Below are 15244 nucleotides of genomic sequence, written 5' to 3'. Positions count from 1 at the left end.
TGGGGAAAAAATGGTGCTGGCTGTCCACTCATCATCTATACACTTTTCGTCCACTGCCGTTCCAAAGTGCAAGTTTAGGTAACCCACTGTGCTATTCAGAAATTGTATTTCATCCTGGAGACTAACGAAGCAACCAAGTCTGGGCACGTAGGATGCCATAAGTGCTCTGTGGCTAGTAAGGGATTACTTAAGGTGGTATGTGAAAGGAAAGAAAAAGGTTGAGAACCACTGGCCCAGTCCCACTGATCTGCACCTGGTCCATACCCCTCCCATCCATGAAACTGTCCAAATTCTTCTTAAATGTTAAAATGGAGCCCTCATTCACCACTTCAGCTGATAGGTCGTTCCACAATCACACCTTCTCGGTGTGAAGAAAGTCCCCCCCCCCCCCCCCACTCCATGTTACTATTTCAGCCTTAAACCTTGTCCTCACCTAACCTCAGTGGGGAAAAAAGCCTGCTTGCATTTACTATACCCCTTATAATTTTAAATACATCTATCAATCAAATCTCCCCTTAATCTATCCAGAGAATAAAGTCCTAACCGGTTTAACCTTCCCCTGTAACTCAGTTCCTCATGGACTCGGCTACATTCTGGCAAACTTTCTCTGCATTTTTTCAATCTTATTTACGTCTTTCCTGCAGTTCGATGACCTAAACTGCAAGGACATTGGTGAACCATTCACAACAACCCTGTTGATTGAACGGGACTGGCTTTTGAATGGACTTCCTTGTCTGTGACCTTCCCCCCACAACCCCACACCACCCCCCCCCCCCAATTATGATGGGGGAATGTTTCGGCCGTTCCTTACGTCCATCAGAAGGGGCAAGCGGGTTACCCGCTGCATTGGCAGAATGAGAAACGAGATCATGGGCAGGTTCCTGCACTCAGGATGGGCTTCGATCTTCATCAGGGTCTCTTTGAAGCTTGGATTTGTATTTCTGTGGGTGAGAGAGAAGAAAGCGATCACAGAGCGGTGCACAGAACTCAGCAGGTCAGGAAGCATCCACAGAAAGGACGTTTCGGGCCTGAACCCTTCATCAGGAAATGGACACAGGTGAGAGGGGGACAGAAAACTTATCATGGCAACAGCAAGAAAATTGGTTTCAACGTTATTACCAAAAATAACACGATTCACAAGTAGCTAGCCATTCCATACCATGCTGTCTGACCCCAAACTCCTCCCTTCCAAAGCGGCGGCATGGTTAGCGTAACACTGTTATGGCCCCAGCGACCGGGGTTCGAATCCAGCGCTGTCTGTAAGGAGTTTGTACGTTCTCCGTGTCTGTGTGGGTTTCCTCCCACTGTTCAGTATGTACCAGGATTGTAGGGTAATTGGGTGACACGGGCCTGTAGACCAGAAGGGCCTGTTACTGTGCTCTAGGTCTCAATTAAAAATAAATTAAATACAAATTTCAAGAGCACCACTGCATAGTTAACAGCCCAAGGCATGAATGTCGTATTCTCCACTTTTAGGAAACCCACTGCACCTTGGTCCCTTTCTCATCTACAGAGTTCGTCTCAACGTTTCCAGCTCCTGCCCCCTCCATCTCACCGTTATTCAGTTCCTTTCCCCTTCCCCACCACTCACACACCCATCCCTCCCCCACTGTTCCCACCAGACCATTATCTCTTCCTCACATGGTTCCACCAATCTCTTTCTTACATCACCTGCCTCCACCTTCATCCTTCCACCACACCCCCACTCTCCACACTGCCCCACAGCTCCATCTGAGTTTTTTTTAATCTCTCTCTTTCTCCCCCTTTCCGACCCTCTTTGTAGGCATCATTCTCCTGCCTCTGACCCCTACCTGGTTCCATTTGTCCATCTTCCTTCACAACCTCCTTGGTGCATCTATGACCTACTGTGGGTGGCATGGTTATTACAGCGTCGGAGACCAAAGTAAAATCTGGTGCTATCTGCGTGAGTTTCCTCTGGGTACTCTGGTTCTTTTTCCCACCATTCAAAATATACTTAATTAAGCACAGGCCCATGGGCCAGAAAGGCATGTTTTCGTACTGTACATCTAAATTTAAAACAAAATTAAACTGGCCCTTCCCTCAAGGGCAGTGAGACTGCTGAACGACTAAATGAACTGTTCACACTAACCCTCCGAGACCCAACTATTTATTTTTATAAATCCATATTTGTTCTGCATGAGTATCGCTTGTCAGTACGTGTGGTGTGTCTGCATGTTTTGTACCGAGGACCAGAGAACGCTGTTTCGTCGGGTTGTACTTGTGCAATCGGATGATGACTAAACAAACTTCATACTGGCCGTCTTCCATCTCCTAGTCAGGATTTCAACCCAAAATTCCAAAAATCTTTTACCCTCCTGGAGTGCTGCCCTACCTGCTAAGTTACAGAAAAGGCCCTTCGACCCAACTTGTCTATGCTGACCATAATGGCATCTCGGCCAGTCCAGTTTGCCTCCACTTGGCTCAAATGCTTCCAAACCCTTCCTATCCATTTATCTGTCCAAATGCAAATTTTGAACGTTGTAACTACCCACTTCTACAGTTTCTTCTGGCAGCTCGTTCTAGAGATGGACCCCACTATGAGAGGAAAAAGTTGCCCCTCCGGTCCTTCTTGTATCTCTACCCTCCGACTTTCAACCCACGACCTACTCCGGGGTGGGGCTCCAATACTCACTTTATCCTTGCTCTTCATTATCGGTCTTCGGTCTCCTACGCTTCAGAGAGTTAAGGCCCAGGCCCATCCCTGTGACATGCAGGCATGCCGGAGAAACTCAACAAGTCACGCAGCACCCGCGGGCATCAACAGCATTTTGTGAGTTGCAGATCTTCTTGTAAAACTCCATCCTCCGGTCCTGAGTTATTCCAACATATATGTTTAACGCCTCAAGAATCACTTCTGTTATGATTTTTTTGAAGTTGCTCAATTCACACGCAGTTTTCTGTTGGGAATTGGTTTCTTGTCTACGCTCATTTCCCTCATCTGCTGAATCATACACCTTCTCAATCTATCTTCTGTCTCAACCAAGGCCGTTAAACATGAAAACAACTCTCTGTGACTCTACTATTAAGAATATTTATTTGAATATATGTACATATTTAGTAGGTATATATAATCTTGCATGCCTGACTGTGTTATGTCTGTACGCGTGTTTTGGACTGTTCTGCATCACAGACCAGAGAACTCTGTTGTAGAGGTACAATTGAGTGACAAATATACTTGAACTTGAAGCAAATATTTGGCACTGCATTTTGATTGACAAGAGAGCTGATGAGGACACTCATTGTTGGAATGCAGGAAGTGATGAGACCATTTGGTGCAAAGCAAAATCCTGCAAACAGAACATGAAGGGCCAGACAATCCTTTTTAGTCCAATGGGGGTGAAGTATTTATATGGCACTGTGACTCAGTTGGTCAAGCCACTGTCGATCCTTTCCTCCACTGCTTTCCATGTGGAGTTTGCACGCACTCCCTGTGACCCCCCACCCCCCCCCCCCCGTGGGGTTTCTCTCAGTACTGCAGTTTCCTCCCACATTCCATACACAGGTGGGGTTTGGCTGATGTAAATTGTCCCCCATCGTGCAGATGACTGGTGGAATCGGGAGGGAGAAAGTGGGGAGAATGGATTTAACGCAGGATTTGTGTCAATGGGTCTTTGATGATCAACAGGGAATTGATGGGCAGAAGGTCTGTTTATATCTGAATCTGCAAGAGCACAAGAAACTGCAGAGGGTTGCGAACATGACTCAGGCCAACACACACACCTCCTCTCCCCTTCATTAACTACATCCATAACTTCCCCCTGCTTTGGAAAAGCAGCCAGCATATTAAAAGACACATCCAACCCCGACCACAATCTCTTCCCCATCAAGAAGATTCACAAGAGAGAAAGAGAGAGATCACACACTCCCAGATTCAAGGCCAGTTTCTTTCCCACTGTTATCAAACTCTTGAATGATCCTCACGATAAAATTGTATTGCATTTGCTCTGTACCAGCTGATCTATCTCTGTAGCTCTGCACCTTTGTACTGTGTCTTACCTGCTGTACTATGTACGATGAGTCTACTATTCTGCTCACAAAACAACTTCTGTCCCTGCATCTTAGTACACATGACTATAAACTTGCACTATCTGTCGGTAGGATAACTATTGGCCATGGTACTGGGCTTAAATCATTCTGCTGTGCTTTGCAAAGAACTAGGGAGATGTTAAGTTCCTCTCTGGGGATAGACTGACTATTAATTCTAATTTAAGTTTGACATACAGCACAGTGATAAGTTCTTTCTGCCCACGAGCCTCATTACACCCAATTGACCTACAACTCCTGGTACGTTTCGAACGGTGGGAGGAAACTGGAGCCTCAGGGGAAAATCCATGTAGACACGGAGAGAATGTAAAAATTCGGGATTCGAACCCCAGTCCCAATCGCTGGCGCAGTAACATCATTTCGCCAACCGTGCCACCTAATGTTGGCTTAATATTTCCTGTAAAAAAATGAATCTAATAGACCAGCACTCCCTCAGTGTTCTGATTTCCAGAGTGAGAGTTGAACCTGTGACCTCAGCACCTCTGGCAACATCTGTGGAGGAGACCGAGCTAACATTTCACGTGAACGCACCAAAGGGGAGACGGAGATGAAAGGGGACAAGTGACAGAGTGTAAAACATGCTGCATCAGGGCCTGGTTTGAGAACTCGAGTGGCCAGGAACGCAGAGGGCTGTAGACGATAGCAAACATGTCCAGGTCAGTCATGAGCTCTGACCCGCCAACCACAGACGTCTAACTCTGTGAGGCACAGACGAAGATATATACAACTGTACATGGGACTCCTGTCCCATCCTGTTCTCTTTACATCAGCATCTTTACCACAGAACTCAAGAAACTGGCAAAAAAAAATGGAGGAAAATAAATAGGATAAAATATACAGAAGTTTAAAATTGGAACCTTCTAGTGATTAGTTCACTAATCACTCAACCGGAAAATTCACTTATTTAGCATCTACCAATCCCCATAGATGCCAGACACCGGGGGCTTTACTGTATATGTAACCACTCAATCAAGTGTTTCAGCTCAATTCATGGGCCATTTTTCTCCCACTGATACTGCTCAACCTGCTGAATTTTTCATGCAGATTGAGTTTAGTATTTAATATTTTTGTCTCCATTCAGACATCATTCCACAATTGTTTCTTTGCTTATTTTGTAAAAAGAAACTACAGTGGCTTCACCGGTCAGGCATTGGAGACGTAGCAATGGGCTCGGGAGTACACTCACAGGAGCTTCTGAAGTGTGCGCTGTTGGTAGACCTCATTCGAGCAGTACGTCACGTAGGGTTCAAAGGTGGACGCAGCATGCTTCTCCACGATGTCGCTGATATCGGAAATCACAGCGTCTTGCTGATGTCTGGCTTCCAGCTCCTTGAAGAACCTGTTACAACACCACAACAGAACAGGCTCGATCAGTGCAACGCCACTCCAGGGCCAGTGACCTGGGTTCGAACCTGTCGCTCTCTGTAAGGAGTTTGTACCGGTTTTTAAGATTTTAATTTTGGGTTAGGTTAGGATTTTAAGGTAGAAGGGCCTTGAGGCCTGCGAAACCAATGCTGCCCAATCACGCCAAATTAACCTACTAACCCCTGACGTTTTGGAGGGTGGGAGGCATCCCATGAAGACATGGGGAGGATGTACAAACTCCTCACGGAGAGTGCCAGATTCGAACCCAGGTTGCTGGCATTGTAAGGTTTCCGTCCACGCCCCAAAGTTGTAGGGGGTTAGAGAGTTAATTGGTCACAATGGTGTAATTGGGCAGCGGGAGCTCGTGGGCTGGAAGGGCCTGTAACCGTGCTGTACCTCTAAAATTAAATGATTACTATGCTCGTCACAGTGAGGTTCCCAAGGGAGAAGACCCAAGGGGTGGGGAGGGGAAGGAGAGAGAGATGCTTTCATGCTGCCAATAACCCTCCTAGGAAGTGGGAAAACTGGGCCTGCTGGACTCAGCAGCCTTTCCCTTTGCTCCATGATTCACCTGGTTAATTGGTAACCCAGCATATTAAGGGGGGGGGGGGGGAAAGCCCCACCTCCAGTGGTGACAATGCGAGAGCAGGTTGTGCTTTCACACCACCAGAAGGTGATTAGTTTTGTTAACTCAGCTGGGCTCCGACACTTGCCCCTACCGCGTCAGAGCCTGGCTGAATTGAACTCCCCTGCCAGGTTGGAATGCTTCACACCGCGCGATTACTGGGAATGGACCTGCTAAATTAGCTGGTTAACCCATATGGAATGGGCGGTGTGAAAGGGGCTACAAACGGATTGAGGAGGGAAAGATAGAGAGGGAGGGGGGAGAGGGAGAGGGGAGAGGGGTTGGAATTTGCAATCCTTTCTATAGACAGCTGTCCTCAGTTAAGGTAAATCACACAATGCAGGCGTTTGATGATGTACTGAGCTCTCTGTTCAGAAACAGTTGTGGGCCACTGTAAGAAACATAATATTGTCATATTCCAAGTCAAAGACCACTGGATTCCTGGAATTCTGAGAGAAGGGGACCAGGCGAAAAGTGCTCCCACGGAGAGGAGGGCTGTTTCTCAACAACACAGCAATGTTTCCAGGAGGACCAAGACAAAAGCTGAGATGGTTTGGTAACATAAAAGTTACGTCTCATGGGCTCTGGAAAATGAATTGAAAGCAAAACCCTGAAAGAGCAAAGTCCACGGGGAAGGCAACAGAGCGAACATTTCAGGTCGGAGACATTTCAGCATGTTTCAACGTGGAGTCATTAGGCCCTGTCAAGCTGCTGTGTAAAATGGGGTTAACCAGGCAATTTCCCTGGTTAGTGCCCCACTCACAAGGCAGCTTGACAGGGTCTGACCTGTTCAGTGTCCTCCAAATCCAACCACGTCCCTGATCCACCTCAGAGGTAGTCAGGGAACCCAGTTAAACTTACCCAGAACTCGTCCTCTGGTGAATTGAACAGGAAAATGGCCAACCCGGTTACTCCTGTGACGTCAGCACTTGCACGATGTGAGGGGCCTGCCGCGATCGGGAGTGGGGGAGAAAGAGGTCACTGCCACGGGGCCCGGGGAGGGAGAGATCGCTGCTGTGGGAAGGGGGGGAGAGAGGGGATGCTGCAGTGGGAGGGGATGAAGAGTGGGGGACGCAGTCTGTGTGTGTGAGCGAAGAAGGATGAGAGGAGACTTGATAGAGGTCAACAAAATTATGAGAGCCATAGATAAGATAGATAGACAGCACTTTTCTTTCCAAGGGAGGGAGTAGGAAACACCAGAGGACATCTGTACAAAGTGAAGGGAGGAAGATTTAGTGGGGAGACGACAGGGTTTTTACAGGTGTCTGGAATGGTGGTGGTGGAGGCTGGAACAAAGGGGGGATTTAAGAGACTCTTAGACAGGCACATGAATAAAAGAAAACCAGAGGTAGGGAGGGTTTCATTTTTTTTTAAAGGGATATATAGGTAGGCCTGCACCGTGCTATAGTCTTCTGGGCTTTGCAGAGTCGGACAAGACTGTGGTCGATCATGACAGACAAACTCATCAGGTCACGCATCATCCATAAGGATCACCAATATTTCAGGCCTGAGTCCTTCGTCAGGCAGCTGAGTTTCTCCAGCACGTTTAAAGTCAAGTTTATCGTCATCTGATCACACAAGTACAAACTGACAAAACAACGTTCTTCAGTCCTCGGTGCAAAACACATAGACACACAACCAGACATCTCTCACACACACACACACACACACACACACACACACACACACACACACACACACACACACACACACACACACACACACACACACACACACACACACAGACAAACAATACATAGGCACAAATAAACAAATATTGTTTCATGACATTATGACAGTCTTAGATGGTTAGTGTAAGCAGTTCATTTAGTCATTCAGCATTCTGGGAAGAAGCTGTTTCTCAGCCTGGTGGAGCTGGCTCCGATATTCCAGGATCTCTTTCCCGACGGGAGGAGGTGAAAGGTGTTGTGTGCATCTCAGCAGGGTTCAATGATTTTCCTCGGCCTCTTCGGATAATGATCTCCCAGTAGATCACATCGATGGGTGGGGGATGGAGGGGGGAGCACTTCAGTGATCCTCTCTGCCACCCTCATCGTCCTGTGGATTGACGCTCGACCCATTTCTCTGCAGTACCCACACTACGACGCTGCCGGCCAGGACGCTCTCCTTAAAGCGCTTGCAGAAAGTTGATGTGATTGTGGCCGGTAGCCTTGCCTGCCTCAGTCTTCTCAGGAAATTCAGCCACTGTTGATTCTTCCTGACAAGTTTGTATACTGCACTAAAGTTTTGCCACTGTTTTATTGGTTAACTGTTTAGTCACACTCTACATGAACTGAGACCACGAACTGAACTAGACAACCAATTCTACACTGAGCCCAAGCCTGCTAGCAGCAGACAAGGGCACGAAACCCAATTTGAAGGGCCACCTTCCAAGACAGATGTGTACACAAATTCATTCTTCCCCGTACAATTAAGGCCTGGAATAATCGTCACCCTACCACACTCACACAACCAGACCCAATTACATTTAAGGCAGATCTTCTTCTAAAATCTCCTTAAGCACACCCTCCCCCACCTCCAGTTTAAATTCCATACAGAATATCTTGGAGGACCAAGAACTAAGAACTGAATTACTAATGGCGACTGCCTTACAGCAGGAAACATTTAAATTATGTCAAGTATGTTACATTTTTAATGCATTACTACGTGTCACTAAAAGGAACAATCGAATTGGATTGAGTTGTAGTGGTCAGTGCAAGGCTATTACAGTCTCAATGACCTGGGTTCGAATCAGCCTCTGTCTGTCATGAGTCTGTACGTTCTCCCCGTGTCTCTGTGGGTTTCCTCCATTGCTCCTGTTCTCCCTCACCCGCCAAAAGTGTATGGGGTTGGCAGGTAAATTGGGAGTACTTAGGTGGCACGTTAAAATTAAACTGTACTGAGATAAGAGTGTAAATCTTTGTTTATCTGTTTCATCTTGGTAAATCTGGTGTTGAACTTCACCTTCCATTGTAAATTCAAAATTGTTTAAAGTAATTCCTGGGATGTTTGAAATTGTTTGCTAGTTTCAACCTCCCTTCAACGTGCTTTAAGACTGTAGAACGTAGCAGCAGAACATAAGGCAGGACAAGTATTCAGAACCACCCCCTCCTGTCCAAACAATACAGCAGTAGCTTCCTCCACTGAGCCCTTTGGAATTTACTTGTGAAATTGAAACTCTCACCAGCCTTTTGCCCTTCAAAGAAATGTTCACACCTCCAAAACAAAAGATGCAGCTGTGCAATCATAGAATTATTTTAACATTTCCCACACAACTCCAGAGATAATGCCTTTGATAGCATTAAACAATTACTTTAGCTGGATTTCATTGGAAAGCATTTATGCATTGCCTCTATTTTTAAGTTGAGGAGAAAAACACGAGAGTCTGCAGACACTGTGAGTGTAGTAAATACACAATGCTGAGGAAATTCAGCACAGTGTACTTTAGACAGCAAAGATAAAGGTACCCAATCCAAGTTTTGGGCTTAAGCCCCTTCATCAAGAAATGTAGGCAGGCACCCAAGCAAAATGGTGGGGGAAGGGCTAGTGGAGGAGCACAGGCCCAAAGGCAGGAGTGATAGATAGATAAGGGAGGGAGGGTGGCTCTGTGAACAGAAAGGGAACTGGGGGGGGGGGGGGGGGAAGAGCTGGAGGAAAGAAGACAGAGGGGAAGGGAGAGAGAAAAGAATGGGCTAGCAGAAACCTGAGGTGTCGAAGATAATGCCATCGGGTTGGAGAGCCAGATGGAAATTCTTCCAGTTTATGGGTAGTGTTGGTCAGGGCAGACATGCCAGCATAGGAATGGGATGTGGAACTGAAGCGGCTGGCCACTGGGAGATCCCTGTCACGGATGAGGACAGAGCAAAGATGTTCAGTGACGAGTCTGTGTCCAGTCTCTCCGAGAAGTTTTAAGTTCAGCTGTCACCTACTAGAGTGAGAAGGGTTCTTCCAAGAGTAGCCCAACAAGTTGGCTCCAACATACACTATTGTAAGCACGTTTAAAGTTTGGAGTTACAATGAGAAAACAAAAAAATAACAATTCATACAAAGTGAAGGCGATTGCACATTATATTTCATTGTATGCTGTGCACCATGTGCGTGCACGTGGTCTGGCGAAACCTTGTTTCATCTGGTTGGAAATGTACGGTCAGATGATAGTAAACTTGAACTGTTGTGGAGAATCATACTTGATGGGTACGGGGAAGAAATGTTCTAAAAGCCTGTTGGTGCGCACTTTCACATTCTTGAGCCTTCGCCCCCAAAAGCGGGAGGGAGAAGAGGGCGTGCCCAGGGTGCAAAGGGACCTTCACTGTGTTGGCTGCCTTTCCTGGGCAGTGGGAGATGTAGATGGGAAGGGGGAGGGGGAGTTGTGTTATGTTCTGACCTTCTCTCTGTGTTAAGAAGGTGCCCCATAGCTGCCTTTTAAGAAATTCCCCTCTCGCTTTACATTCACTCGTTCCCTTCTAAGGGGAACGCTGGCTTCGGAGAACAGCAGCATCAATCGTCAAGGATCCACACCACCCAGGACATGCTCTGTTCTCGCTGCTGCCATCAGGAAAGAGGTAGGACTCGTACCACCAGGTTCAGAAATAGTTACTACCCCTCCACCATCAGACTCCTCAATAACACACTCAATCAAAGCAGGAAAAAGAATCTCGGGGATGTATGTGATGTCATGTATCTCCACTGACAGTAAATCTGAACTTTGAACTAAGTACACTATTGTAGTTGTTTTATAGATGTTATTGTAGTTTTGTTTACCTGTTTGGTTGGAGCAAGTAAGAATGGTGGCGTGTACGTACATTGTACAAGGTGTTTGACAATAAACTGATTTTGAGATATGATGAAACCGGGACATAAATTGAGAGGTCTCTGCTGCACCGGTTTGTCATTCATGATTTTTTGAGTTTCTTTTGGTTCAAAAGCAAATATGCTTAGAGTTTTGGGCCAAATGCAGGGGGATTTTTGAATGGCAATGGGAATTCAAAGATTTTTAAGAATGAGTGGCTTTGTTAATGCAGAGACTGGAAATGCTGGGAGAGTTCTCCTTTGGGCAATCATCTGGCACCGTACTGGTTTAATGTGCTGAGAATTGCTGTGGATGGGAATTTTAGTCTGAACGGCATTGTAATTCGGAGCCGTCAGGGTGAAGAGCCATATATCTCTCTGCCTGCCTTCAGCCTGTTGTTCACGCAAGATGCAAGAAGTTTATTTCCCACAGAGAGCTCTTTGTTTGTGAGGAAAGCAACTGATTTTTTTAAAAATGCAAAGTGCAGGTCGAGTTAGCCCATACTTTAGAGTTATTATTGCACATGCTGCTGTACTTATGGTCTGCACAGCAAGTTTGAGAGTGCAGGGTGGGGTGTTACAAAGTATGGGGCATAGAGAATAAAGAAAAGTAGTTAAAACTGTGCAAGGACACCAATTTTTGCAAAGTGTCCTAACCCTAAAGCCTTCGACACCGTGAGCAGGAAAGGGCTTTGGCAAATACTAGAGCGCCTCGGATGCCCCCCAAAGTTCCTCAACATGGTTATCCAACTGCACAAAAACCAACAAGGTCGGGTCAGATACAGCAATGAGCTCTCTGAACCCTTCTCCATTAACAATGGCGTGAAGCAAGGCTGCGTTCTCGCACCAACCCTCTTTTCAATCTTCTTCAGCATGATGCTGAACCAAGCCATGAAAGACCCCAACAATGAAGACGCTGTTTACATCCGGTACCGCACGGATGGCAGTCTCTTCAATCTGAGGCGCCTGCAAGCTCACACCAAGACACAAGAGAAACTTGTCCGTGAACTACTCTTTGCAGACGATGCCGCTTTAGTTGCCCATTCAGAGCCAGCTCTTCAGCGCTTGACGTCCTGCTTTGCGGAAACTGCCAAAATGTTTGGCCTGGAAGTCAGCCTGAAGAAAACTGAGGTCCTCCATCAGCCAGCTCCCCACCATGACTACCAGCACCCCCACATCTCCATCGGGCACACAAAACTCAAAACGGTCAACCAGTTTACCTATCTCGGCTGCACCATTTCATCAGATGCAAGGATCGACAACGAGATAGACAACAGACTCGCCAAGGCAAATAGCGCCTTTGGAAGATTACACAAAAGAGTCTGGAAAAACAACCAACTGAAAAACCTCACAAAGATAAGCGTATACAGAGCCGTTGTCATACCCACACTCCTGTTCGGCTCCAAATCATGGGTCCTCTACCGGCATCACCTACGGCTCCTAGAACGCTTCCACCAGCATTGTCTCCGCTCCATCCTCAACATTCATTGGAGTGACTTCATCCCTAACATCGAAGTACTCGAAATGGCAGAGGCCGACAGCATCGAATCCACGCTGTTGAAGATCCAACTGCGCTGGGTAGGTCACGTCTCCAGAATGGAGGACCATCGCCTTCCCAAGATCGTGTTATATGGCGAGCTCTCCACTGGCCATCGTGTCAGAGGTGCACCAAAGAAGACTGCCTAAAGAAATCTCTTGGTGCCTGCCACATTGACCACCGCCAGTGGGCCGATAGCGCCTCAAACCGTGCATCTTGGCGCCTCACAGTTCGGCGGGCAGCAACCTCCTTTGAAGAAGACCGCAGAGCCTACCTCACTGACAAAAGACAAAGGAGGAAAAACCCAACACCCAACCCCAACCCACCAATTTTCCCCTGCAACTGTGTCTGCCTGTCCTGCATCGGACTTGTCAGCCACAAACGAGCCTGCAGCTGACGTGGACATTTACCCCTCCATAAATCTTCGTCCGCAAAGCCAAGCCAAAGAATTGGTGAGTTACTTAAAATACGAAAGATGGCACTTGTGTGTGATCCAGACTTGTCAGTCCATGCTTGTGATATTCCTAAGCATGGGTTGACCTGCCTGAATGTCACGCAAAGCTTTTTACTGTATCTCGGTCCACATGGCAATAAACAATTCAACATAACCTTTACCCACTGGCCGTCCCATGTCACCCATGGGGCAAACACAGTTAACTATTAACCACTGGGCTTCATCTACAGTGTGGTGGCACCCTGGATGGACGGAGACATTGCCCTGACAGGTTGAGATAGATCCCTCAGCACCAATGTCGCAAAGGGAAGATCTCCCCAACTGAAGCAGAAATGAATAGAAAAAATCAGCAGGTCAGACATCTGAAAGAGGGGAGTTGTCCCCTCTGGGACAATACCAAAACCTCATCGAAATCAAACTAATCTGGTAATTTATTGCTGCTGGTATATCGATCGTCAGCACCTGTGTGGCTACAGTGAATAAGAATTCCGGAGTAATTGCACATTGTACTTAAGCACATAATAAACTCTTCTTCCATTTTAGTTCATGCCACATCTTATCACAGACATAGAGCAATGCACAGGGGCTGGTTTGTGCTTTCTACATTTTAACAAAGACTGTAGCCAGTTCATTGAAGACGCTGAACCTGAACAAGTTTTACTTTTGTTTATTTTCCAAACCTGCAAGGCAGGAAGTGTGTGTGTGTGTGTGTGTGTGTGTGTGTGTGTGTGTGTGTGTGTGTGTGTGTGTGTGTGTGTGTGTGTGTGTGTGTGTTTTTTTTTCCCTCTATCTTTCCTGCTTGATACATGTACAGGTTGTTTATAGCATGCAACATAGAAATCTACAGCACAGTACAGCCCCTTCGGCCCTCAGTGTTGCGCCAACTCAATAGCCTACCTAGAATCTCCCCACTGCACAGCCCTCCATTTTTCCTCAGTCTCTTAAAACATCCTCCAGTACCAGCCTCCGCCACTAGCAGCACGGTCCATGTACCCACCACTCTCTGGTGAAAAACCGCCTCCTGCATCTCCACGTACTTACCTCCCGACCACCTTAAAAATATGCCCTCTCGTGTCAGCCATTTCAGACCTTGGCCATCCACACATTCAATGCCTCTCATCACCGTGTACACCTCTATCAGGCCACCCCTCTCATCCTCTGTCACTCAGAAGAGAAAAGACCAGGTACACTCAGCGTATAAGGCACCCTCTCCAATCTGGGCAACACCCTTGTATGCCTCCTCTCTACAGCATCTACCTCTTTCCTGTAATGAGGTGAGCAGAACGGAACACAATATTCCAACTGGGAACTAACCCAAATTTTATAAAGCTGCAACATAACCTTATGGCTGTTGAACTCAAGCGCTGGCTCATTTCAAACCAGCCACAATGATTAATCTTTGCTGAACCAGGTTCAAAGTTCAGATTTATGGTCAGCGTACATACATGACGTCACATACAACACTGAGATTCTTTTTCCTGCAGGCCAGGCAGATTCACCCAACCCTCCTCCCAAAGCTACAACTGCTCTATCAGATATCAGTGGATAAATCTTCCACCTGCACATCTACGACCACTGATTGGCGCCGGGGAATTCTGCTGAGTTTCCCGATCATCATTTCCTAAAGGTGAGGGGGATGAGAGAACAGAGCAGCATGGGTAAACTGTGTGTGGAGCACAAGGCCGCTACATTTTCCCTGGGCAGGCACACAGAGTCAGTCATCCGAAACTGCTGGAAGACCATCAGCCCAGTGATAGACACATCAAACAACAGAAGGGGGAACAGTAACCCTGAAAAGGCCACCTTGATGCCAAAGATGATCTATAGTAAAATTAGTCATTAACACTACAAAGTACTGTAATAAAATGTTTACAGGAACAAAAAAATTAAACTACTTTGCATTGTTTTATATTGAATATAATTTTTATAATGAATAAAAATGATTGGAAAATAAAATATTCTCTCAGTATTTGCACCAGCAGAATTTACCCTGTGATATCTGAGCACAAAAGCGACAGTATTAATGCTGCCTCGGTCTAGTTCTAAACCCAGTGAAACATGAAAGTTTGCAGACCCTGTGATTGTGGCAAAAGCAGACAGAAATGCTGGAGGAACTCAGCCTGTCTCAAAGCATCCATTGAAGGTAAAGATATAGTACCCATGTTTCGGGTCTGAGCCTTTCTTCAAGTTGACGAAGGGCTCAGGCCCGAAACGTGCATTTGACCGTGCATCTTTTCCTCCTATGGAGGCTGTGAGCCAGGCTGAGTTCCTCCAGCATTTCTGTCTGTGCGATTTACTGAGTTCTAAACCCAGTGCTTCTCATGAATGTCTGATACACCCTCCCCAAACTGAGACAATGCGGACTGCTCTCCAGTGAACGCATTATTCACATCTCTTGGTCAGGAGGACA

The 15244-nt window shown here is 46.7% G+C and overlaps 1 protein-coding gene across 4 annotated transcripts in view; it reads right to left on the bottom strand.

The window, feature by feature from the left end:
* Nucleotides 1-15244, bottom strand: part of LOC138742721 (rho guanine nucleotide exchange factor 26-like) — a 118373-nt gene that overhangs the window by 36891 nt on the left and 66238 nt on the right. For 3 of the 4 annotated variants that reach the window (XM_069897501.1, XM_069897503.1, XM_069897499.1), the window contains exons 7-8: nucleotides 5252-5404; nucleotides 812-941 (exon numbers count right to left, since the gene is read on the bottom strand). In XM_069897501.1, coding sequence (XP_069753602.1) covers nucleotides 812-941; nucleotides 5252-5404 — 283 coding nt within the window. The remainder of the gene's footprint in view (nucleotides 1-811; nucleotides 942-5251; nucleotides 5405-15244) is intronic. The other variant, XM_069897502.1, reaches the window with a different exon arrangement.

Source organism: Narcine bancroftii, chromosome 9 (genome assembly GCF_036971445.1).
Source record: "Narcine bancroftii isolate sNarBan1 chromosome 9, sNarBan1.hap1, whole genome shotgun sequence".
Taxonomy (NCBI): Eukaryota; Metazoa; Chordata; class Chondrichthyes; order Torpediniformes; family Narcinidae; genus Narcine; species Narcine bancroftii.
Note: the sequence above shows the minus strand (reverse complement) of the source record. Positions and strands in the feature narration are given on the sequence as shown.